The following is a 27,988-nucleotide window of genomic DNA, read 5'->3' as shown; positions in this document are numbered from 1 at the left end:
ATGTAAATGGACAAACGGTCCATTTTTGCATTGGCAGTGGATTTAAAAAACGAATGTAAACACTAATTAAAAACTGATGTAAAAGACTATTGTAAATGGAATCCGTTTTTTCTTTGAAAAAACATGACATGACGAAACTGAAGAGACAAATGGAACACCAGTGTGAAAGGACTCAAAATAAATGAAATATTTAGCTGCTGGACTAGTACAAATACATTCAGTGAAAGCAATACTGAAATTATATTATATACACAATATTGAAAGGCATATTATATTTTAATGTAAACACCCATAGGCAACACAGTGCTCAGACTCTGCTGTTCATAGAAAGTAAAGAGAACAAGAGCTATGATTTCAGTGCTTCTGTTGTGAACTTCGAAGATGGATTTCTACACACTGACTATAGCTAGTGAGGTCAGTGAGGACTAATTTAAAGTGATTTTGACACACAGCTCGGAATATCAGATAAGGTACTGTATTACTGTTCTTCATCTTAACTTTCCAAACCTATCTGCAGTAACTGCCTATTAATCCTGTTTAGATTAATTCAAGGCACACTTGGTAATAAGAAAAACAACACACACACCACTTAAAAAAGGAATATTTTTCACCAGCAGTTTCAGGGATGTTTGAATCTAAGAATAAAGATCTCAATCCAAATTTTTTTTTCTTTAAGTTCTGGATAGACAACTGTTGCTAACTTATAACATGATTCTGTTGCGGAAGGAGAAAGGAGCACTAGACATCTAAATGTACTTATAGTTCTGGTTAGGTATATTTTGATGGTACATGTGAGTTTGCAGGCAGCTTTCTGATCTTATGTGAATCTCTAGAGCGGTCCTTGGGCAAACATTAATATAGGATAAAAGATGAGAGCGCAAATCCACTGGTATGTGTCCAGAATAAACTTTATTGGTTGTAATACTCAATAAAAAACAAAGAATTTTGGAGAAGTCCACCTTAGGACTGGAATATCCTGTATACAGTGAAAACTGCCTAAGAGAGCATTTTCCTCAGTTTGGACAGATGTCCTTGTGCTTCCTATTGTGCCCATAAAAAGGGAAGAAGAGGGAAATCTTAAAATAAAGACAGGGGTTTTAATGCAGGCATTATAAGGGCCTAAATCTATTTATAGGTTATTAAACAGCAACTCCAGGCAAGAAGTCAAGATATGAACTGCTGTGCTATCTTGGAAGCATGATAATTTTTATTACCCTATTCACATGAGGTTATCAGCTCCATACCCCATACAGGTCTGTCTTTTGCCAGCACAGGGATGCATAAGTGAACGGACACAGCTGTTATGTCCCTATATGACATGAGGGTGCAGGTCCCCCAAACGCACACAGGGTGAGTTTCCACATGCATCTACATGTCATCTAGGGACACAGTTGCTGCATCCATTGACCATACAGTATGTCCCAATAGACTAAAATCGGATGCCGGCAAGGGGATGCACACAGCAACGTTGGGCATGGCGCTAATCATCCTGTGTGAACGGGGCCTGTGTTAGAAAGGCTACGCAATTTACCTTTACTTCAAATTTAATTTATAATCCATTAGAACCAATAACTTATGAGAGTTCAAGTTTTAAAAGAAATATGCTCTTTTCATGAACAACATGTTGATGTGCACAGCAAAAATATTCAACACACATGTTAAATCTGCCAAACATGTAAGTCTTATGCCTCCATTTAGTGGTTTAATAAACAGGCCAACCCATAGCAGAGACCACTGCAAGTACAGGGTTATCATGCCAGAAAAGTCAGAGTGGCTGGATAAGTGTTATTGCAATAAAGTGAACATATTTCTTCTAGAAGCTGTTAAATACAGAAGCTAAAGATTCAGCTGCTCAAGTAACCAAAGATGCCTGGTCATAGCCAAAAGATATTATAGGTGCATACTTTTAATTTTTAAAGTAAACCTGTCAGCAGTTAGAAGAAAAGCAAGTAACACTTTCTCTGTATAGCAAGCACTAGCCAATACTCCACCCAACCTGCACAACACTTCCAAGTTTCTCCATAATGTATAAATCCAAAAATCTTATACAAAAACACACTTCTTGAAAGAAAGTATTTGCGCACAGCTAGGTACTACACTTTGCTCCCCATGTAACAGTGACAGGGCATGGTGATTGGCCACTCCAACATTGAGCACTGCATAGAAGCATTAAGAAAAGGTGGGGGGGATATTTTAGTGCACCAAATTACAGCTTTTTTTGAGTAGTAGTGCTCAAAAAAAAGAAAAAAGCAGCTTTGCTTTTACTGCAATACTCCTCCCTGTTCCCGTGGTACGTCCACTAGTCTTGCAAGTTTAATAATGTTGTGATGCCAGGGTGTTGAGGACCCACCTTTTGGTGGTAGTTTTTTAATGCCATCCAGGCCTCAAAGTACAGCTGGACTAAATGGCACTTACACATCATTTTATAAGCCCCTTTCAGTACAGGAAAAAGGACCACGGCAGGGAATGGAGGGCAAAAATAGGAGAGACAGCTTCGTGCTCAACCTGGAATTGAGCTTTAAGCACTCGCAGGCTGTATTGTTCCTGCTCCTTTTCATCAACAGGGAACAAGCTGTATAACAGCAACAACAATTGCATGGATATCCTGTACACATTCAAACATTTCAAAATTCTCAGAAATAATTGTAGGAAAAGTCAAATACATTTCAATTTCACTCCTTCATATGTAGGCCCCTGTAACCTGAAATCCTATTAATCACATTTCTAAGCCATCAAACCATTAAAATGTTTGGCCAGCACAAACAAAAGCCAGGTGTCTAAATTGCATATGGATAGTTTTGTACAGGAAAGTGTGCCAAAACTGACAAACAATGTAAAAATAATGAAACAACAAAGCCAAACACAAGGAAAAATGAATGCCTTAAATAAAATCTTTTCCTATGCTGTTTACAAAAATAGCTTATAACTATTTCAGAATATATAACAACTTGCACATTTGGAAAGGCACCATTAATGCAGAAAGATACTGTATACAGGGGAGGACTGACCATTTGGAAACTCGGGCACTGCCCGAGGGCCCGGGGTCAGTAGGGGGCCCCATGAGATGCCCCTGGTACCTTTTTCATAGGCTTTTTTGAGTTTGGGCAAGGACACAGGGGCCCCATGATCCCCTATTGCCCGGGGGCCCCATGAGTTTTCAGTCCGCCCCTGACTGTATATCAAGGTTTTAGAGCAGCATGTGCTTCAATCCAGATGATGTCTTTCAGGCAAGGCCTTGCATATTTCAGCAGGACAATGCTATACCACATATTGCATCTATGCCAACAGCATGGCTTCGTAGTACACGAGTCCTCCTACTATAAAAGCGGCCCAGTCCCTTGTCACGCAGGACTTTTGACAGTTCTTTTCTGACCCCCATGGCTCAGTATCTAGCCTGGTCAGTGCTTCCACGTAAGAGCTAACAAACTCATCGACAATTTATATACTGACACGAATTGCAATTTAAAAAGCCACAGATGTGGGACATTAACCTCTAATTGGCATTTTAACCCGTGTATGTCACCCTGTGTGTCTGTACCACGGCCAAACATTCCAGGGTATGTAACTTTTGATCATGGCCATTGGGTGATTTCTGTTATCATTATGATTTAAAAAGGAGCCAAACAACCATTTGATAATAAATGGTTTCATATGGTCATCATCCTTCAATAAAAGATAATTTTTTGGCATGGTCAGTCATATTTGCAATATCAATGCCAACATTTCACAATTTCTGCCAGGGTATGCAAACTTTTGAGCACAACTGTATAGGATGATAACTCCAACTTTAAAGGATAGGTTCACCTTTGGAACATGTTATACTCATATTTACAGTGTAACATGTTCCAGATCGTACCCCGCTCACCCCCCTCATCCCTTCCCCTGTGACAGCAAGTGGGGAATCCTCTCCCCCCACAGCTGCTGTCACAATTGGTGCAGTTGTCCAGGTCTCTGCCCATACAGTTATGTCATTCATTCACAGGGATCTGTAAATTAATAAACTACAAGTCCCATCTGCGATCCACAGCAGATGGCTTGTAGTTCTCAATGGACTGATTAGCACCCTTGTAGTCCATTAACACCTCCCCTAGCTTTCAAATTGACAGCCCGTCCCAAAGTGTGGACAAGAAAGCTGGAGGAAGTGTCTACAGTAACCTGACATTGTACCTGCGATTCACTGATTTGGGTACAATGATTGGCAGTCTCCTGCAGGGAAAAAAAATAAATGCACATTTTTTCCTGCAAAAATGTGAGCTTTTGTTATTTTTCCCTGAATGGTAAACTTAGCCTTTTGGGAACCGACAACACAATGCTTAATCCAGTACAGTATACTTTACTGTCTGTTTACCAACATTTTTTATGTGGTGTTCAAAAACACTACATACTAAGCTAATTCAATCTGAGTCATGCAAACACTCTTAGTTAAGCGGTAATAAACCCAAAACCAAAAATGTAATATATTTCAGGTTATCAATGTGGTGGCTGCATTAGTTTATGCTTTATAGGCTTTTACCCTCTGTTTTCACCTGGCGATACGGCCAGTAGCACACCTCCTGTATTCGAGTGCCTCCATTCTGGATGAAGGAGCACAAGGGCACCTTTGGAAAGCAGCATTGACAGTCTAGTGGGAGGGGAGAGTTAGAGGTACTAGCATATTTAAATACACTAAAAAAACTCCAGCTAATAATCTTCAACCACTTCCTGCTTCGCCTACAAATGACGGCCGGGGGGGAACATTCATTGTTCTTGATGGACATCATGTGATGCCCTCCTGGAAAGGGCCGTGCTGCAGAAAGCTCTGCCACTCACTGTGTCCACCAGACACAGCGGATGACCTATCACTGTATCAGCTGCTTCCAGTACCATGTGATCACAGTGACCAATCACAGCAGATCACTTGACAACTGTACACAATGGTGGATGGCATTCATTCATGTGTACTATTTTGTTGATCTCTGTGATTGATCACATGGTACAGACAGGGCCAATCACAGCTAACCGCAATACTACAAACACTGAATGAGTCAATTTCATTCAGTAAAAATGGCTGCGGATACCAAGGAAATTCACTGGTACAAGCAATTATAATGGGTAATAAAAAAAAAATCCTGATCACTTCCCCAGTGTAGTACAATATTGCCCTGGTCACAGTGGGGGTAATTTACTAAAACTACATGGTGTAAAATCTAGTGCAGCTCTGCCTAGAAACTAATCATTTCCAGGTTTTATTCTCAGAGCTTAATTAAACAAGCTTAACCCTTTCCGCCTACGTCACACAAATATGCGGCCTCACAGAACTGGACTTTTTTCGGTGAGGCTGCATATCTGCATACCTGTCTTTGTGCTGGCAGTGCGCACACATCGCACTCCCAGCACAAAGACCGGGGTGTCATTGAGAGTCCCGAGTCCTGTTCTAATGACCGGGACCTGGGACCCCCAATTCCGGGTCACATGATCACTGTGATAGCCTCTGGATGGCTATTACAGTGATCATCACTGTACAGCCCGCCCCCCCTTGTTTTTTTTCTCTCTATGAATGGAGGAGAGAGATACATTGTATCTCTCTCTCTCCTTGCATAGAGGGAAAAAACTGTAAACAAAAAAAAAAGAAAACCTGTTAAAAAAAAGATAAATACATATTAAACAATAAAATAAAAAATAAAGAAAAAAATACCTAGATCAAGGTTTGATCTAGTTCAGTGCCGGGATTTTTTTTTTTTAATTGCCATCAGTGTCAGTTAGTGTCAGTGTGTTTTAGGTAAAAAAAAAAAGAAAAAAGGGCACTATTGTTTCTGGGCTGTACTGTTGGTACAAACAACAAATAACATACACATATATGGTATTGCTGCGATCGTCAAGAGCTGGAAAATGTATTTTGGGTTGTTCTTTGGTGGTAGGTTATGGTAGTAACAAGAAACAGTTGCATTAAAAAAAAATTTTTTGTTTACTATTTTGGGCCAGTTTTCCTTTGAAAATAAAAAAAAAAAATCGGAAGAAATCCCTTACCATTTATCACCAAATGAAAGCCAAATTTGTCCTGAAAAAAACAAGGTATAATCCACCTGGATGTACAAAATAGTTGTGATGATATGTACGGTTTTACTAACACATGTCAAAGTTGCAAGATTGTGTTTAGGCATTAGGATCTGTTTTACCCTTAGGCGTGAAAAGGTTAAACTGTGGCGCAGATTGGCTACCATGCACAGGTGCACCAGATTCTCAGGGTACCAGCTTTAGTAAATCTCCCTGGAAAAATAGCATAAAAAAGAAAAAATGAAAAAAAAAGTCATTTATTTCTTTATTTTACATTCTGTCACCACACAGTCCAGGGTCCCTAATCACTGCTACACTAGGCATATGATGATGCCGTACTGCACTGATGACAGTATGAAAAAAAAACAAATTGTGAGAAACTATTTTTTTTTAATTTTTATTTTCCAAAAAATTGTGACAAAAAAAATTACAACTTCAAAAAACTCGCCAATTCATCTTACTAAATACCTTTGACTTTCTACTTTCCAAGAAGGGGTAATTTGGGGGATATTTGTACTGTTCTGGCGTTTACGGGCCTCAAGAAATGAGAAAGGCCATCAGTACATCAGGACTGATTGATTTTCAGAGATATATATACCATAGTTTGTGAACCTTGTAACTTTCCTATAGACTAAATAATATACACAGATTTGGGTTATTTTCACCAAAGAAATGTAGCAGAATACAGTAAAACAATTTTCTCAGTATGAAATCTGGAACATATTGAAAAAACTAAAACCATTATAACCAGTTCATGAGAGATGTAAGGTAAAGGGAGGAAAAAAGGAGAAAAAGAGGAAGAGAGGGAGAGTGAGAAAGGAGAGAAGAAAAAAAAAAAAGGGAAGGGGGGGAGAGTATCAGGAGACATTTGGTCATCCAGTATAGTAATTTATATACAGTCCACTATAATTATATATTCAGCTCAGAAGGATGGTCAAATAGTCCACAGATAATTGGAATATGGATCATGGTGTCCATGTTTTGTGAAATCTGGGTGTAGAGTCATGTACCATGGCTATTGACCTTTCCATTTCATAAATTTTATCCATTTTAGGAATTCAGTCCCTAACTGGATTTCCAGTGTAAAGGGATGAGTGATTTTGCTGCGTTTAACATGTGTTTCACAAGAGAGTGTTTATATTTTTTCAGAGGACAGCGATTAATATGTAAAACGCACCATTCAGGAGTAAGATTGATTTGTGTTTCAGTGATGTGAACAATTAAATTGTTAACTCGTGTCCAGTACTGTGCAATAGTCGTACATTTCCACCATATGTGGATCATTGTACCATGTGCCTGTCCACATCTTCATCATAAGTCAGAGGTATTGAGGAATAAACATCGCAACTTATCAGGGGTCATATACCACTGGGTCAAAATCTTGTAGGAAGTTTCTTGGGTTCTGGAGCTCAAAGAGCATTTATGTGCTAAAATCCAGGCCCTGAGCCATTGTTGGTCTGAAATATCAATATGTAGTGCCTTTAGCCATTGTTCCTTAAATCTGTCCAAAATCAAATCATGTCCCTGTTGTAACCAAGAGTAAGAAAGGCAAGTGGTTCTGTCAACCCTGTTACCTTTCAGACAGATAGATTCAAATGTCGTTAGGGGTCTATTGAACAACTGTTTGTACTGCTAGGATGTTGGGTAACGGCAGATCTGCAGGTAAGTTCAAAATGGCTGTAGATCCTCAATAATTGTGGCCCTAGTTTTGAGTATTCTTTTTTTTAAAACAGTGGGTGGCTAAAAGAAATGTATCTGGTGTTGTGGCTAGGAAAAATGTATAGCCCATTCCCAGGGGGAAATCCAGATTGTTGATTAAAGGAGTTAGTGGGCTGGGTGAAGATGAAAGATAATTTTTTGAAATAACACGGTGAAAGGGTTGTATAGTGGCTCCTATGAGAGGGTTGTTAAGAAGGGACTGAGGGCATTTCGTTAATGATATCCATGGAGTGAATTTTAATGGGATAAATGAGAAAGAACATTCCAAGTTGACCCAATCTTCAAATCCAAATGGCAGTTCCAATCAATTATTCTGGCAATATGAACAGCATGATAGAACTGTTTGAAGTTTGAGAGGCCCATACCGCCAGTAGGTTTTGATTTAGTCATCAAATGAAAGGCAATACAAAGTTTTTTGTATGCCCACATAAACTTAGTTTGGAGAGTTTGTAAAGTTTTGAAAAATGTGGAGGGGATATGGAAAGGCAGAGCATGCATGGTGTATAATATGCGTGGCAAAATTGCCATCTTTATAATAGAAGCTCTACCAAACCAAGAAAATTTTTTTACTGTCCAGTGTTTAAGATCCTGTCATACAGTCATACAGTTTACTCGTATGCTATGCAATCCATACTCCCAGATACTTTAAAGCCTTAGTTTCCCATTTGAAAGGACAGTTTTGCTGGATTTCTATTACTTTTTGAGATTGAAGTGATTTTAAAGCATTAGCTTCCCATTTGAAAGGACAGTTTTGCTGGATTTCTATTACTTTTTGAGACTGAAGTGATTTGAAAGCATTAGCTTCCCATTTGAAAGGACAGTTTTGTTGGATTTCTATTACTTTTTGGGATGGAAGTGATATGTTCAAGGCTTCAGATTTATGATAATTTATTTTCAAATTGGATATGTATCCAAAATCATGAAAAGCTGCCAATAGGTTGGGGATGGATGTGTGGGGTCGAGTCAAGAAAAAAAGAAAGTCGTCAGCATAGGTTGCAACTTTAAACTCTCTGTCCTGAACCATGTGGCCACATATGGAGGGATTAAGATTCACCGTGCGGATAAAAGGTTCTAGAGTTAAAATAAAGAGCAATGGGGACAGAGGGCAACCTTGTCTCATGCCATTAGATATAGCTACCGGTTCTGAGAGTGCACCACTGATCTTAATATGAGCAGAAGGTCTGTAGTACAGAGAAGAGATCTAGGTAATCATTTTGGCATCTAAGCCAACATGTCTGCAAGTAGAAAACATATAATCCCAAGCCACTCTATCGAAGGCCTTCTCCATGTCTTAGCAGAAGGTCCTCAACTTTATCCATATTCATCTTATGAACTAAGTTTAGGGCTTTAATTACATTATCCCTCACTTCTCTACCTGGCTTAAATCCAACTTGCTCAAAGCCAATCAATTTAGACAGGAGGGGTCTCAGATGGTTAGCCAGAATCTTTGCCAATAGTTTCAGGTCTAAATTTAGAAGTGAGATTGGCCTATAGCTTGTACAATCTGTCACATCTTTACCTGGTTTCGGGAGTACCATAATGTGTGCTGAGGAGAAGGAGTTAGAGATTGCCTGAGGTTCGCTAAGTGAACTAAAAGCTCGTAAACAAGGGACCTTCTACAACTGTTGAAAAGTTTTATAATATTGGGCGGTAAAGCCATCAGGTCCTAGACTTTTGCCTGACTTTAGCGCTTTGATAGCATACATTAATTCTTCCTCAGCTATAGGTTGCTATAAGTCTTAAATATCTTCTGCATTTAGGGTAGGCATTTTACTATTAAGTAAATACTCTCTGAGGATATGTTCCCTTGTGCCCATTAGGGTGGAAGGCTTGTGTTGTGGTGGGAGGTTATATAATTGTGTGTAGAATTCCTAAAACTGTTTGGCAATAAGTTCCGTGGTGTATTCCAATTTACCATCTCATTTCCTAATGCTATGTATGTTATTAGCCAGCTGAGTGTCTTTTAAGGCCCTAGCAAGAAAATTGCCACTTTTGTCTCCATATTTGCAATAAACAGAATATGTTTTGCTTTCAACTCTAAGATCTATTGAAGGTGTTTATGGGTATCTTTAAGTTCCGTTGCTGTCCGAATCACCAATGAATATATGTGTTGAGCTTTTAGAGATGCAATTTTATTAGATAAATCTACAATCTCTCGTTCTCTTTCTTTTTTAGGCCTGGACCCCCATTTTATAAATTCACCTCTCAGTGCACATTTATGTGCTTCCCAAATTGTTAGGGGAGCTACATCTTCTGTAGAATTTAGAGAGAAAAAGGTAGAAATCTCTCCCGTTATGTGCTGCTGGATTTCAAAATGAGGGATTTAAACACCAGTTAAAGGTTTTTGTTAAAATGTAGTAATAATAAGAAAGGTGCCAAATGTTGAACAACACTAAGCTGCAAACCTAACCCAAATAAAGGTGTATAACGTAAATAAAGGAATGCGCTAATTAAACAAATAAACAAGCATAATATGGTATCAAATTCACACAGAAAAAAATATATAAATAATATAATGCAAAATAATGTCCACAAAATCTTGTGTAAAGTCCAACCACCATAAAGTGACAATCAATTCTGAGGTCTTGTGCTGAACCAATAACACTGTGAAAAAATCCACCACCAAATAAAATAAATAAACTCACCAGAGCTATATGCTGATCAAATTATAAATCAGCACAAGCGCTATTGCTCTGGGAGCGATGATCTGTAGAAATTTCCAAGATCGGGAAGCAATCTATTGCAATAAGCCAATCAGCACGGATGGAAAACCCTTCAATCAAATGATCATCATCTCTCCATAGAATGTGGCAATGCTCGGGGAATTAAGAAAGGACATGATGGTGCAGTACGTTTAAAAAACATAAGCTTTATTACACATAAGATGTACACTCACAAGAAAGGTGTCTCAGCCGACACCAGCAATCACAGCCTCTGAAAAAAGCAGGGACGAGCCTCGCTCACCGCGGTTCACACAACTGACAGTCTCGAGGAGCATCCTGACATCACATCCCTTAAGCCCCTCCCTACGCATTTCGTCATTCGACGTCCTCACGGAGCGGGATACCACGGTGAACGAGGCTCGTCCTGCTTTTTTCAGAGGCTGTCATTGCTGGTGTCGGCTGAGACACCTTTCTTGGGAGTGTGAATTGAATAAATATTACCCATTGAAAAATATAATACAATAAGTCACTGCATGCAACAAATAGACAGTTTACAATGTGAGTCTTAAACTAAGAAGCAAGAGGTTACATTGTTTATCTATCAAACATGAGTGAATCAGCATATCTCGATAAATAAGCAAACAAAACCCCAGAAAACCCCTTTCCTTTCCTCCCTGGTGGGAGGAGAGGACATCAATATTACATTTAAATCAAGTGACCATATTTGTCAAACACTCCAAGGTGTAATTCAAGCCATTTGGAAATATACATAAGGAAAGTGCAACATACAAAGTTTATAAAATAATTAATAATACCCATTAAGAAAATGTAGTATATAAAGCCATCTTAAACAGCAAAAATGCAAAATATAAAAAAAAAAAAAGGGGAAGACAAGTAATGCATATAAAGGCGTATCAGTAGGTATTTCTGACCCAGTCTCGTGGGCGAATCTAGGGTTTTAAAATTCCCAAAAGGGTTGTAATAAGGTTGTGGTAGGTAGGCCTATCCTGTGATCGGTGGGTAGAATCAGGGAGGAAGTCAATTATCGTTTAGAAAGGATCCCAGTGGTCCCAGTGTCCTGGGGGATTTGGATTGGTAAGAAAGTCTACCTGGCGTCAATCCCTGATGTTTTGGTAGTTTATTTTTTTTGTTAAGCGGTTTGGATGGAGAATTAAGTGGAATGAGTGGAGTTGGTGCTGGTAGGCAAAATTCCAAGTACCATTCAAGTAGTTCAATAAGTGGAAATTGAAGCATCTCACAAAAGGAGGGCAGGTCTGCTGGGGTGCATAGTAAAAGCGATTTACCGTTATAAGTGACATTTAAGGCAAATAGATACTTCCAGCGATAGGTACGTATACCCCTTCTCTCTTAGCACTTCCAACAAGGGGTGTAAGGCTCTCCTATTTTTGAGAGTGATAGGGGACAGGTGTTGGAATAAGATGATAGTGTCACCATTAAAGACAATTTGATCGTTTGCTCTTGCCTTTGCCAAGAAGACCTCTTTCAGAGAGAAGTTTTGTAAACAGCATATGATATCTCTCGGGGGCAATGATTCTGGGCCTTTTGGTCTCAGGGCTCTGTGAGCTCTAACAAATTAGATCAGAGTATCATCAGGCCTTTCCAATAAAGTTTTAAAAACCTTTTGAACTACCTGTTTGATTTGTTCAGGTGGGATCGCCTCAGGAATGCCTCTCACCCTAATGTTATTATGTCTACCACGACTATCTAAGTCTTCAATATGTCTGTTCATGTCTATGACATGATGGGCATGTGTATCAGCTATTTGTTCAAGCCACAGGATGGCTCTCTTTGTTTTCCAGCCCGCTCTACTGAGGTCAGCTTCTCTGTGAGCACTAATAAATCAGCCTTCAAATCCGTTATGGCTGTAGAAAATGCATTTTTTATATCAGCAGCTATGGTAGTCATGTCTGCATAGGTGAGAGGGAGATCAGCTGGAAGAGCATGGCTTACCAAGTCCTCTTCCGCTGAAAGAGATTCCTCGCTGTAGTCTACCTCCGGGCAGACCTACGCCATCTTGTCTTCTAGTGCGCAGGATCTGGAGGATGCCTGAGCTCTAAATATGGAGGAGATATTTTGAGCTGATCAGGCAGAGGAATGGTGCTGACGAGTCTGCGGTGGGTGTTTGAAGATTTTGGCCATTTCACCGCTGTTGGGAGATCGCTGAGCCACGGGAAGACTATCGGGATCATGGAGCACAGTTAGTGTGTGGCCATCCGCCTCGTCGTTCAGGCCACACCCCCCTTTTGTCTTTTTTGGTTTATTTAGCAAAAAAGTTTAAAAAGTGCAGTGATGATTAAATACCACCAAAAGAAAGCTCTATTTGTGTGAAAAAAAATTATAATTTAATATGGGTACAGGGTTGCATGACACGCAATTACATTCAAAGTGTGACAGCGCTGAAAGCTGGCCTGGGCAGGAAGGGGGTGAAAGTTGCCGGAATTGAAGTGTTTAATTTTACAGTGGCTTTGAGGACCATGTGATACTGTCCTCACTATCCAGTAACTGTTTTTCAGCAGCCCTTCCAAAATGTACCCTAAAAGTACCTCCTCAATAGTGCAAGGATTTTAATTCCATCAATGCTTTCTGCGATAAGTAAGGTCTTGCTTTTTTTTTTTTTTGAAGACTGTACACTATATTCTACATAGAGCATGTGACTAATTTGTGGATAGTGTCTACATTTGCACAGAGTAAGGGCAAAATGGCAGTCAGGCCACTACTGAATTTGGAGAAAAATGTCAAAAAAAGCTAAAAAGTAAGTAACATACATACATACAGTGGGGATCGAAAGTTTGGGCACCCCAGCTAAAAATTTGTATTAATGTGCATAAAGAAGCCAAGGAAAGATGGAAAAATCTCCAAAAGGCATCAAATTACAGATTAGACATTCTTATAATATGTCAACAAAAGTTAGATTTTATTTCCATCATTTACACTTTCAAAATAACAGAAAACAAAAAAATGGCGTCTGCAAAAGTTTGGGCACCCTGCAGAGTTAATATCTTGTACTGCCCCCTTTGGTAAGTATCACAGCTTGTAAACGCTTTTTGTAGCCAGCCAAGAGTCTTTCAATTCTTGTTTGAGGTATCTTTGCCCATTCTTCCTTACAAAAGTCTTCCAGTTCTTTGAGATTTCTGGGCTGTCTGTCACACACTGCCCTTTTAAGGTCTATCCATAGATTTTCAATTATGTTGAGATCAGGAGATTGTGAAGGCCATGGCAAAACCTTCAGTTTATGCCTCTTGATGTAATCCCCCGTGGATTTTGAGGTGTGTTTAGGATCATTATCCATTTGTAGAAGCCATCCTCTCTTTAACTTCAGCTTTTTCACAGATGGCATCAAGTTACCATCCAAAATTTGCTGAAATTTTATTGAATCCATTTTTCCTTGTACTCATGAGATGTTCCCTGTGCCACTGGCTGCAACACAACCCCAAAGCATGATTGATCCAACCCCATGCTTAACAGTTGGACAGAGGTTCTTTTCATTAAATTCTGTGCCCCTTCTTCTCCAAACATACCTTTGCTCATTCCAGCCAAAAGGTTCAATTTTAACCTCATCGGTCCACAGAACTTGTTTCCAAAATGCATCAGGCTTGTCTATATGTTCATTTGCAAAGTTCAAACGATGATTTTTGTGGTGAGGACGTAGAAGAGGTTTTCTTCTGATGACTCTTCCATGAAGACCATATTTGTACAAGTATCTCTTTATAGTGGAATAGTGTACCACAACTCCAGTGTCTGCCAGATCTTTCTGGACGGATCGTGCAGTCAAACGTGGGTTTTGAATTGTTTTTCTCACAATCCTGCGAGCTGTTCTGTCTGATATTTTTCTTGGTCTTCCAGATCTTGCTTTAACTTCCACTGTTCCTGATGACTGCCATTTCTTAATTACATTCCGAACAGAGGATATTGACATCTGAAAACGCTTTGCTATCTTCTTATAGCCTTCTCCAGCTTTGTGAGCGTCAACTATTTTCAGTTTCAGTTTTCTAGACAACTGCTTAGAAGAACCCATGGTGCTGATTGTTGGGGCAAGGTCAGATGAGTCTGGGCATTTACAACCTTTGAGCTTGACATCACCTGGTCTTCCCAGACGATGATTGAGAACAATCCATGACACTGGCAGGTCTCAGCTTTGCAAAAGGGGCAGTGCATGCTACAAATTCTGCAGGGTGCCCAAACTTTTGCAGACGCCATTTTTTTGTTTTCTGTTATTTTGAAAGTGTAAATGATGGAAATAAAATCTAACTTTTGTTGACATATTATAATAATGTCTAATCTGTAATGTGATGCCTTTTGGAGATTTTTCCATCTTTCCTTGGCTTCTTTATGCACATTAATACAAATTTTTAGCTGGGGTGACCAAACTTTCGATCCCCACTGTACATGCTGGAATGACGGCATGTAATAAAAGACAATTTTATAATTCATATTGTACACAGATTTGCAATAACATTATGACGACAAATAGGTGAGTAACTTAATAACTTGCTAACCTCGTTATAGCGAGGTTATCCAGTTATGGATAATATGACTTCCTCCCAGAACGTGCCCTCCCATGCTCCCCCAGCGGTGTGCACCCAGTGATCTCCATGATCGCTGTGTCCTACGGACACAGCTGATCACGTGATGAGGTAAAAGGCCAATCACAGCGGTCTTTTACCACGTGATCAGCTGTGTCCAATGACACAGCAGATCATGACGTAAATACAGTTGCTGGTTATCGGCAGCACTTTCCTCACGCTGTCGCAGTGTAAGGAAAGTACTGCTGCTAACCGACAACTGTCACAGAGAAGATCGGCACTGATGAGCAGTGCCCTGATGATCAGTGTCCTGCACTGCCACTCAGCAGTGCCTCCCACCAGTGGCCAGCATTGCCTCCCACCAGTGCCACCCATCAGTGCCCCCCATCAGTGCTGCCCTGCAGTTACACCCATCAGTGCCACCCATCAGTGCTGTCAGTCAGTGCCACTTATCAGTGACCATCATTGCTGCATGCCAGTGCAGCATCATCAGTGCCTCCTCATCAATGCCCACTAGTGCCACCTCATCAGTGCCACCTTATCAATGCTGCCTATCAGTGCAGCCTCATCAGTGGAGTAAAATTACCTGTTTGCAAAATGTTATAATAGAAACAAAGAAAAAACTTTTTTTCAAATATTTTGCATTTTTTTTGTTTATAGTGCAAAAAATGAAAATCCCAGTGGTGATTAAATACCACAAAAAGATAGCTCTATGTGTTTGAAAAAAATGACACAAATTTCATATGGGTACAGTGTTGCATGACTGCGCAATTGTCATTCAAAGTGCGACAGCGCTGAAAGCTGAAAATTGGTCTGGGCACAAAGGAGGTACAAGTGCCCAGTAGGCAAGTGATTCAATTTGGGGCTGCATTTCTGCAAATGGAGTTGGAGATTTGGTCAGGATCAATGGTGTCAAGGCTGAGAAATACAGGCAGATACTAATCCATCATGCCATACCATCGGGGATGTGTGTGATTGGCCCTAAATTTATTCTGTAGCAGAACAACGAACCCAAACATACAGCCAACTATCTTCAGCGTAAAGAAAAACAAGGAGTCCTGAAAGTGATGGTTTGGCTCCCATGGAGTTCTGATCTCAACATCATTGAGTCTATCTGGGACTACATGAAGAGCCAGAAGGATCTGAGGCAGCCTACATCCACAGAAGATCTGTGGTTAGTTCTCCCAGATGTCTGGAACAACCTACCTGCCAAGTTGCTTCAAAAACTGTATGTAAGTGTACCTAGTAGAATTGATGCTGTTTTGAAAGCTACGGGTGGTCACACCAAATATTAATTTTATTTGAATTTCTCTTCTGTTCATTTACTTTCTGTTTTGTGAATTGATGAAAATAAACCATTAACAATTCTATTTCTGAAAGTTTTCTTAAATTTACAGAATTTTTGCCCACCTGCCTAAAACTATTGCATTATACTGTATATGATATAGATATTGATGCACCCTCTCTGCAGTCAATGTTTTAGGGTCTCTGGAATCATATGACTCACTGCCTAAAATGACCCACCCAGAAATAATTCTAGAAATATAATATTAAATAATATTTCCTGTCCGGTGAACACTTGAAGTGTTATATTTTTCCCAGATCATTCACAATTTTTCTTTCTTGTCTGGACAAGCACTTTAAAGGGAATGAAAGTGAATAAAATATAAATATATATTAGTCTTTTTCCCAGGTAAATATAAAATGGCATATCAGTACATTAAATTGTCACTATTGTCACTTCCACCCAGATGGTGGCACTCTTGGCTCTTCAGGTTACTCTTGCCCACTTCCCTAAAAAAAGCAGTTTTTTTACAATGTTCAATAGCTTAAGCTAAAATTCACATGCACAACTAAATGAGCCAAGCCAGCGATTTATCTCCCTTACAGTCTGCCAGCTATAAACATCAATTAAAAATCTTATAACTGAATAAAACGGAAAAAAACAAAAAGAACAAAAAATGTATATACAGCAGAGCAGGCACATAATAAAAGACTGAAGTGAGCATATCTGTCGTTGACACTGAAGCTGTACAATAGAACAGCAATGATCACTAATACAGTATATTGTATTCAGGAATCAATGCAGTTTGAACTGACTGACCTTAGCAGTTTTATTGTTCAAATCTGCTTGTAATCTATTTTCTCTATACAATGAAACCAGTGGGAAATTCACCTTTCTGCTCTCAGCTTCTAGAAACAATACAGTAGGCCAGAGCCACTTTAAAAGTGTTAACGTGTACTAACAAAAGTTGTGCCTTCTCATTCCACTTTGTGTGACAGTGGTACAAGCAACTTCTCATAATATGACAATACAGTGATGACCAGCAATTTTAAATGTATAACAGAGCACAGCATACAATTGGGCAATGTTTCATGCAGCTGAATGAATGGGGGGGTTACATACCACAGTTCTCCCCAATACAGTATATTCAGCAGACCCCATCTTACACTTCTATACCACACTTGCCCATCACATCTCATACCTTCAGAGAGCTCTACTGGTAAATAAGTAGGCATTCACTTGTCTGGCTGCAGGCAGATCTAATGATCTCTTTTCATGTAAAGCTCAGCCCATTTGCTGTATACAGTATCACTTTGCTGCACCTCTCAGTGTTCACACTAAGTACTAATGTGAGTGGGTATGGGTTGGATTACCTCTCACTTCCTTGTATTTGTCTTTAATACAACTATAGGATATACTGTAAATTCCAAATATGTTCTTTAAATAGTTCCCTTTTGCTTCCTTTGTATTGCTATTAATAGTTTTTGGAACTGCAGTAATTTAATCAAATATATTGATCCTCCTGTGATATGGTGACAAAACAAATCGTAAATTCCTAATGTTGTGGTACCGTTGTCAGCCTACTGTGCATGCTTCTGCCTTGGGGGGGTACAGGACAAAATGTCTATGAACACCATGCCATGAGGTTCCCTTGTCAGCAGGTGACATCACAGGCAGTCATTCTAGGCATGTCTATAAAGACCTCAGAGACATCAATAGAAGAGGAGCAAGGGTATCTGGGAATTCTCTTTCCAGAACTAGTAAAGTATTCCTTGAACTTGAAGTCTAGACAGAGCATAACAATAAAACAGGTCAGAACTCCACCTTCTTTCATCACTTTTGATTAGGTGGCTTTATCATGCTAAAGGGTCAGGGGACCTGCTATTACAATACCTAAACAAAAGCTAAGGAAATAAATGACTGAGCTGGTATACATCCATATGCTCTGGCCACCTGCTCACACTGCTGCAGGTATTTCATTAGGCATTTGAGATCCAGTTGAGCTCTTTCAAGTCATTTAATATAGCCTGACCTCAACATCTATATACTGTTAAGGGAAAGCAGAGAAAGAACACACAGCAACTAAAACACTTACACCTGGATTATGTTCAGCCACTCTCCTTACTGAGTAATGAATCGCCATTAATGTTCTATTTTTCGCTTGCTAGAAGACCATATTACTGCGGTTTTAATTGCTTGAAAAATCAAACTGTAAAAGTAGCCAAATGTCCTCTCAAATAGAATTTGACAAACAATTGTAACATACCATCTGCAATTTTTTTTAGTTTTTTTTTTTAATACATATGGTACAACTGATAACATTAAAGTGGAACTTCAGTCAGAAATTTAAGTCCTGCTAGCTCACTTCAGGCTGGCTGGTTTTTGCAGGTCCAGCTATGTAAAGTATTAAAAATAAGTGTTTATACTGTTTAACCACTTGCCCTCTAGCGGATTTACCCCCCCTTCCTGACCAGGCCATTTTTTGCGATATGGCGCTGAGTTACTTTGACAATTGCGCGGTCATGCAACACTGCACCCAAATTAAGTTTATATCCTTTTATCCTTTTTTCCCGCAAATGGAGCTTTCTTTCTGTGGTATTTGATTGCCTGTGCATTATTTATTGTTTGCGCCATAAAAAAAAGAAAAGACTGACAATTTTTAGAAAAAAAACAAGTTTTGACTTTTTACTAGTAAACATGTCCAGTAAAAATATTTAAAAATTTTCTCATAAATTTAGGCCAAAATGTATTCTGCTACATGTCTTTGCTAAAAAAAGATCAAAATACGTGTAAATTAATTGGTTTATGTGAAAGTTAGAAAAGCGTCTACAAATGGCAGTATATATACTGGAATTTTGTTTTTTAATATATATATACTAGTAATGCCGGTGATCAGCGACTTATTGCGGGACTGTGGCGGGCATTCTGATACTGGGGGAGAACTGACTGTCACTGACATCTCCAGTGACACTAATACAGTGATCAGTGCTAATAAAAAGCACTGACACTGTACTGACACAGGACAGGAAGGGGTTAACATCTGGGGCGATCAAAGGGTTAAATGTGTGCTGTATGTGTGTTTCACTGTGTTAGCACATTGCTTTGTATTGCTCTGCAAAAGCAATGTGCAGGAGCTGACAAGGGAGAGATCTGTATTGTTCAATCGTCAGGTGCTGGCGGGGAATCACCAGCCAGGACCTGGTGATCGACAGCTGAAGCCACCAATGGCAGCGCAGGTAGGGTGCGCGCGTCCCCTACCCAGAAATGCAAAATCGCACATATATATATGTGTGCGTGTGTGTGTGTGTATGTGTGTGTGATTTTGTGCAGCCCTGCCGCCCTGTAGCAGTATTTCTGCTATAGGGCAGCAAGAAAGCAGTTAAAATCCAGTGATACACTGTCTCACCCTGCCCATGCTCTGTTGCTCTCTATTTTTCAGCACTGTGCTGAAAATGTAGAGGCAGATCTGCTGACAGCCTAAAGATTTATTGCTGATCAGCGGTTCTGGGATTTAGAAAAATGGCAGCCTCCAGCAAGAAGAAACAGGCACAATGCTGGAGACAATTTACAGCACAAAATAAGTTTGGTAGCATAATTATAAAAGTGGAATGTATGTTCCTGGCTAAAGAACATTATTTTTAATCAAGTAATGGGTAAAGTTCCAATTTAACTATGCTTAACCTCTTGTTACTCATGTAACACATACCTGTATGTGCATCGCCAAAGAGGGTGTCCACACATATGCATTTATGGACAGCCAAAGATTACGTGGTGACAGCAAGCTCTCTGCATGCTCCCAGCACTGTGTTAGACATCTTCCTTTTTTGAAGAGACCATATGACTAGTTATTTGGTACTGGTCATATGACTGTCACCAGCGCAGCACTGAATTCAGCATTTTACAGCACAAGGTAAACTAGTCAAACTATATCTTTAGATTAGAGAATAAATAGTACAGTAAAGGCTGAAATAATTGTCAGTTGACCATTTCATTTAGGTTTTCTTAATTTCTCACCTCTGGTGAGGAAATGCCTACATGAATGGCATATATGCACACAGCTGCTCTAAATGGTCAATTATTAAAATGAAAGTAAAAGAGAGGGGTTTTTTTTTGCATTAAGCTTAAGGGAAAATCAATCAGAAATAGTCACATGCAGCTGTGTATTTGGGTAGCAAGTTACACTTTCTCACCGTCAAGGTCAGTAGCTTGCCATAAGTAAGATGTGCTGGGATGTGGTCAGTCTTTGATCTCAGGGACTCCAAGTACCAGTGCTCAGCTTCAGACACCTTGTTCAACCTCATGTAGGCTTCTCCTGCGGAAAGATCAGAAAGGGGTTCAGAATGACTGGCATCAGTTTCTCAGTAGAAAAGGCAGACAAATTATTATCCAGAAAAAATGAGGAAGGGTTGTAACAGCGCAAACACTGCAAAGTCCTGGGAAATGGTAGTATGGGGTGATGGTGTTATTAGTGGCTACTGTATGAAGAGCGTAGGATTCCGTGTGGCACTGAGGGCAAGGCTTCCAAATAAGCTGTAGCAACTTCTGTAGATGAGAAAAAGGAGAGAAGCGGGTTACCACCCCACCATTAACGATTGTTAACCACGGTTTTTATGATTACTTCACACATGTGAGTGTTTCTACATTTAGACAAATTATTATCCACCTGGGTAGCAAAGAAACACAAAGAGGAAAGTTAAAACTAAATTCATGAATCCATGCTCTGCAGTTAATCTGAAAGCTGATAAACCACAGTTGGTATTTTCCCAACTCTCCATACTGGCACCAGACCTATTAGGGACATTTACAAGGAAAAGTAGTTTCGTTATCAAGATCCAGAATGCTCTTACAGAGAGTACATAGAAGAAAAAATAGAGATAGCATTTAAGAAGAACGCACAGGCTAATTTAACTGTATTATTATTATTTGGAAAATTGAAGCAGACTAATACAAACATACCATAACGGACCTGAAATGAATGCTGTCTAAAATAAAGTGAACTGAATTCAATAATAACACGTGTGAAGAAATATAAATGCTGCACCAGTCTACACTGAGAGGAAAATAAAACCACTAACATCATTTTATCTCCCATCTTAAGTGACAGTTGATACAACAATCAGTGATGTTCATGTGATGCAGTTTACCAGCTCTTGAACTTTTCTGTTTATAAAATGCAGCAGTTACTGGAGCCATCCATCTCTACGACAATAATAGCAAAAAGTAACATCTATTATTTTTTTAACAGCTATTCTACAGTATGTTGGTTCTCTGCATCGTCAGTTCACGGCACAGGGCTTTCAGTGCCAAAAATAATTGAAAAATAATGTTTCTCTACACTCTCCTGACCACTAAACTGAAAACTGAAGTGTAGGTAAAACAATTTTTTAATAGACATGGTTTAAAATCATTGTCTGTTTTTATTGCTGTCAGTTTCCTGTCAAGAAGACTTTCCATCACCTCCAGTGGAACTGAAGAAAATCTCCCCATCAGAGACAGCAATTAAAACTTGGCATGTTAGTGACTCTTACTATTTGCCAAGAAAGTGTTTTTGTTTTATATTCCTGTTGGGGACATTTGCTATCATTTATTTTTACAAGTTGCATCAACACCAGTGAAGGGAAATCTTTTGAATGTAGACACATATGCCAGTGAACACCTGCAGGTTGCAATCCTTCCCTACTACTACTGGAAAAAAAGGCTAACCTTAGCTTCTAATTTCAGCCTGATTCTAACATTTATTCCTCCTATCAACCAAACTCGAAGCCTAACCACTAACATTAACACAACTCATATCACTAACAGAAACTCAATGCCTGACTCAAAGTTACTAATTAATCCTTAACACTTTCAAGTGGTTCTAAAGGCTGATGGTTTTTTTTACTTTCATGCATTCTAGGCATAAAGGTAAAAAACATTCTGTGTGCAGCAGTGCCCCCAGCCCCCTCAATACTTACCTGAGCCTCTCTTCCTCTTCATTGGCTGAAACAGGAAACGGGAGCCATTGGTGCCTGCAGCTATTAGTTACAGCCAGTCAGCCAATGAGGTGATAGAGGGGGCGGGGCCAATCCACAGCTCCGTGTGTGAATGGACACACAAAACAGCGGGTGTCCCCATAGCAAGCTGCTTACTATGGGGCACCTGACAGAAAGGAGGAGCCAGGAAAGCCTGCAAGGGACCTGAGAAGAGAAGGATCCAGGCTGTCCTGTGCAAAACCCCTGTACACAATAGGGAAGTATAGCATGTTTGTTATTTTCCAAAAAAAAAAAAAAAACCTTTAGAATCACTTTAATGTAATCAGATAGTTTTTTTACCAAATAAAACACATATTTTTGATGTATCCATCCAAAACTATGTATTTGATTATTTCCCCACCTGGGCCTCTCTAATACTATATATTAAAAAAAGTGTTTTTTTTCCCTCATATACGGTACATTAACTACAAAACTTCAGCACCATGTTTTGGAGGTACTGGTCCAATTTACCAACCAAAGGTCTGCATAGAGACAGATATATTTTTCTCATGCAAGGTATCAGGTTGCAGAAGCCATTGGGTCTCTTGCAACCTTTACAGATATGAGTAAAGACCACTTTTCTTTTGCACATTCTACAAAGAAAATAAATAACTACTACAGCACATATGATCTCTCCAGCTTTTTGCATCTCATTTATTCTACCTCCATTTTTGTTTTGCTCTGAAAAACTACACACACAAAAAAAGACCTGGCCTAACCTGAACACTTGGCTGGCTTTTAAAGTATAACTAAAGCCAATTTTTGATAGAGTAAGGGAGGGTTAAAAATGTCTTTTTTTTTGGTTATTGGCATCTCCTCAAGGAAATTTACCTTCACTTCCGTTCACTTAGAATCAACAGGAAGTGAGAAGATATCATTGGAAAGTGACAGATTTCCATTATTAGACTGTTGTCTCCATTTAATTCCCACTGATTATCCACAGTAATCAGTAAATCTCCCTAATATTGACACAGAAAGAAATAATAAAAAAAAAGCTAACAATATTTCTAACCACTCAGCATTCTATAAAAATAAAAAAAAAGCCTTAAGTTGTACTTTAACCTCACTCTAACCTTAAAATTTTCATTTGAAATGTGTTCCCAACAGCTAACATAAAAACTAAAACTTAGTGTGAACCTAAAAAAAAATCCAATGCACATCCAACATTTTCCCTTACTGCAGTCAGAAAAGGTTACCTTACACTCCCAGTACTTTTCTGTTGCCAAGGGCAGGTTCTATGAAAGGCATAGACATTGACTTGTTGCCTTCTCTTAAGCGATTTAATCTACCACTTAAGCCCCTAAATCCTAACCTTTACATTTAACATTTACCGCAATGCCAAGAAAAATTACTTCAGCTATTCCATACCACACCTGTGTCTGAAAGTGCTGAAGTATTTGCTAGCAATCCCAATGGCAGAAAGAGCTGGACGATTATTAAAAATGTTTTCTCATCTCAGATGCACAAGGGGTATAAACTTTTAAACATAAGGCAGATTCATTTCCCAAAAAAAAAAAGAAAAAAAAGTGGCTTTTTATGTACTTCACATGTGATTTTAACAAAGCGAAACTGCAGCTTATTACCCAACAGCAACTTGATGGATGTAAAAGCCTACATACCACAGCACTGGAGATATAGACTGCAGATAATAGACAAACATACAGAAATAATAAAATATAAGGCAGCTATATGACATATTGTCATATCAGATGCAAAAGACTTCAGATGATGGTTAGCAAAGAATTCACATAATGATTATCAACACCTATTGGCTGATAAAGGGGTAGTCTCAGACCAGAAGTATGGCTGGGTGAAGATTCTTCAAAACTTTGTATTCTTTTGAGATGAATCACTAAGGGAATATCCTATAAAATTCTTATTGCAAGTATGTACAGTAAGATAACCCCCTTGTTACACTTTCGAAGTGCCCAAGTACGAGGACTCCAGAAGTGCAGTTTGCCATGTCCACAGATCTTAACTGAGTAAAAAGCTTTTTACAATGTATCCACTTTTAATCCCTTTTAAAAAAATCTTAACTGTTCTGATGGGAAATAGCTAATCACATCTAGGACATGCAATGGAAGTGCATCCATACTTCCCAACATTATGTGGTTCATAATGTTTGGAATTCAGCAAAAACAGTAAAATACATTTAAAATGTACAAATGTAAAATACATAGAATATACTACAGATAATGCAACATTGTCTGTACTGCTGGATTTTCAGGGTTATCGATGTTGGGCATCAGAAATAAATCACCCTGTTTTTTTTTTCCTTCTAAAGAGAAAAGCTAGACATTCATTAAGGGATCATTCACACCAGAACGTGGTGCGTTTAAAATACACTGTAGTTGCGATCTGCAGCAGGTGTCAATTTTAAGTTAACAACACTCCAAAAACAGGTCACAAACGGGAGCACATGGTTGAGAAGTACCATGCAATCTGGTTGCAGTGTGTTTTTTTAAAGTAGTGCATGCCCTACTTTTGGTGTGGTCCAGTGAAATTCGGGGCATTCAAAATGAACAGGCTCAAACCACACCGCACTTCATCACATGTAAACTGGCTCTAATATTAGAATAGCAACCTTATGCTTTGCAATCAATTATTTGATTCCCTCTGAGAAGAGAAAAAAACAGGTCACAAACTGGAGCACATGGTGTAGAAGTACCATGCAATCTGGTTGCAGTGTGTTTTTTTTAAAGTAGTGTGTGCCCTACTTTTGGTGCGGTCCAGTGAAATTCGGCCCATTCAAAATGAACAGGCTCAAATCACACCGCACTTCATCACATGTGAACTGGCTCTAATATGAGAATGGCAAGCTTATGCTTTGCAATCAATTACTTGATTCCCCCTGAGAGAAGAAAGTATAAAAAATATAACATGAAATTATTTATGGTGCTTCCAGGTTACTTCCTCTGGAGAATATTTTATTAGTAAAAACATTTTGCTAATTTACAATGATTAATAGAAAGAGGAATATTTTTCCACTGGGATATGAAAAAGCATAGGAAGTTAGAGCTAGGTTTACCAAGAGTACATTTGGCTTACATTTGAAAATCCAAAATATTTAATTGTAATAAAATAATACTTTATTTTGCTGGAAGAGAACCACAATGAAACAGTATGCATCAGACACAGATGTAAAACATTTAATAACATTTTTTTTTTTTGCATTTCCTATTTCTTTTTAAAGTCTGACATTTACTGTTATCTGAAGTGCAAATTCTAATTTGCTGCAGATAAGTCTATGAAGTAACCCAATGGAAGGTCAAGGAGGAGTGTTATTGGACAGCAATGAAGTCATAGTAATTATATATCACATGCTGTTCCTAAAATAGACTTGGGCATTAAATGAGTTATATAAATACACATTTATAAAGTTTGGCTACTGAAAGCATCAAACTTTAGCAGAACTCAAGTTAATAAGACATTTTTTTTATAGGTATTCAAACTACTTGTCACCTGTACATATAATCAGCAGATTACAGCCCAATTATGAACATTTGTATTTATAAAAATGTGTAATGAATCAACTAAACACTAAGGGTGGCAGGACATAGACTTTTTTTTTTTTTACTCCAGGGTGTTTGCCGCTTGAGATAATTTACCCAGTTGTACGTATATCTGCTATGATGACTCTTTTAAGATGAAAGGGAGCCTATCAGGCAGCACAGTGGCTAAATGGTTAGCACTTCTGCCTGGCAGTACTAGGGTCGTTGGTTCGTATCCCAACCCCGGCACCACCTGCCTGGAGTTTGCATGTTCTCCCTGTGCCTGCGTGGGTTTCCCCCAGTAATCCGGTTTCCTCCCACACTCCAAAGACATGCTGGTAAGTGAATTGGATCCTGTCTAAAATTGTCCCTAGTATATGTATGTATGTGAGTTAGGGACCTTAGATTGTACGCCCCTTGAGGGTTAGGGACTGATGTGAATGTACAATATATATGTGTAAAGCGCTGCATAAATTGATGTCGCTACCTGAAATAAATGATGAAGCAGAACATCATTGTGGGAAAGCTAAAATACAAGGTGTTTTATACTCCAACCCACAGTTCCAGAGCAAGAGTGAATAGGTTGATTTTCACTGTATCAAACTTGTTTGTGGCACAGATCCTTTCATACAGCTCAAAAATGACTCTTTGGGTCAGAATGATGGGCAAAATATTAAATATTTAATCTGGATGGTATATGCCATGACCTGATTTTCTTCTAGGAAACATATATGATGACTAAGTCCTCGATCCTTGCCATCCATGTAAAGGAAACCAAAACAACAGAAGTTACTTCTACTTTGTAAAGTGTTTTAGTAGAACAAATGTGTTTGTGATGATGTGGTAAACAATAAAGAGATGAAATGTCCTGCTATTCAGCCCACGCCTGTGTACCTAAAAAGATTTTTATGTGTCCCCTTACATATATATATATATATGTGTTGAGGAAATCTATATGGAGTCCACTTTCAAACTATGCTTTACACAGCTGATTTCTGAGAGAGTTCTTCAGAGCTCCTGTTCAGCATTAAACAAGGAGAGAAGTAGAAATTAATAAATGAATCTCCCACTTTGCCCAGAAGAATTTTAGTATATGTCCTGCCAAAGCGAGGACATCCCAGAAGCATTTTAAAATGTCCTAAGAAAATCTCAAGCTCATAGCCATTTAAAAAGTGTAGGCTGGCCAGTTTTGCTGAATGTCTCTGCATCCCCAGAAGGAAACTCAATTGGAAAAACACGCTAAGTCATGCAGGTCTCCAAAAACCGTTTAGTGAAATAAAATTCTTCTAACACTACTGTTTAGGCATAGTGGTAGATAGAAAAGTTTATAACAAGCAAAACAAATTTAATATTAAGCAAGTAAATAATCTAGTGACTGTAATTCGTATTACTCTTGATAACTTAAGTATGTTGTTCAATCTAATTCTTAAAAAAGAATAAAGGCTTGAAGTAGCATAATGAGCACTGATTGACTGATTACAAAAAAAAATAAAATCACAATGTGGGTGCAGGTTATGACCTGTTCAAGATCTCTTGACCATTCCTCTGAGGACGCCAGAAGCTTTTAGACATAACCCTGATTGGACAATTATTTGAGGTCCTCTCATAACCTATATCTCACTAAAAGGGGGTATTTGAGGAAACATTTGAGTAACATGGCTATACAGTATGCCAAGAAATGAAACTTAAAGTCTTCCTAAAACAATTCCATTGTATCTTGGGGTAAAAAGGCATTATTTTAAATAATCACATTGCTACTACTGTGCTAAGGAAGCAAATCTTATTTTAAAATGCCAACAATGCCAGCAAATGTAATTTTTACAATTAACAGCAAGAAAGGAAATAAAAAAAAAGTAAAACTTTCCATATAATTTGAATAAAGGATATTTTTCCAACCCCCACCTATCCTCCACAAAGTTATCAGAAAAGACATAAAAAGGGAACACATCTGCTGCTTTAGATAAAAGAAACATACATTTAAATACTCTGAAAATTAAAGATTTTTTACTAACATGCTTTTAGGCTGCAACCATCTGTAATCAGGAAACCATATTTTTGCATTACTGTGTCATGTATGTCTACATTGCAGTTATCTGTAAACTGTACCTATATAAGTGCTGCTACATAAACTATATAACCAAAGAAAAAAAAAGTATAGTAACTATGCGAAGTAAACAAATTTTAAGCCTGGATACATATAGACAGTGACTGATCCAAGCAGCTACAGTAATCATGAATGAAT

General features: G+C 38.7%; 1 protein-coding gene across 2 annotated transcripts in view; it reads right to left on the bottom strand.

The window, feature by feature from the left end:
- TMTC2 (transmembrane O-mannosyltransferase targeting cadherins 2) overlaps positions 1–27,988 on the bottom strand; it is a 420,955-nt gene that overhangs the window by 63,627 nt on the left and 329,340 nt on the right. Inside the window, exon 8 of one of the 2 annotated variants that reach the window (XM_089652348.1) lies at positions 20,435–20,556. In XM_089652348.1, coding sequence (XP_089508474.1) covers positions 20,435–20,556 — 122 coding nt within the window. The other variant, XM_089652355.1, reaches the window with a different exon arrangement.

This window comes from Staurois parvus, unplaced genomic scaffold (assembly GCF_062004578.1).
Source record: "Staurois parvus isolate SC_StPar_1 unplaced genomic scaffold, SC_StPar_1.0 ptg000025l, whole genome shotgun sequence".
Classification (NCBI taxonomy): Eukaryota; Metazoa; Chordata; class Amphibia; order Anura; family Ranidae; genus Staurois; species Staurois parvus.
The sequence above is the reverse complement of the archived record's forward strand: the minus strand, read 5'-3'. Positions and strand labels throughout refer to the sequence as shown.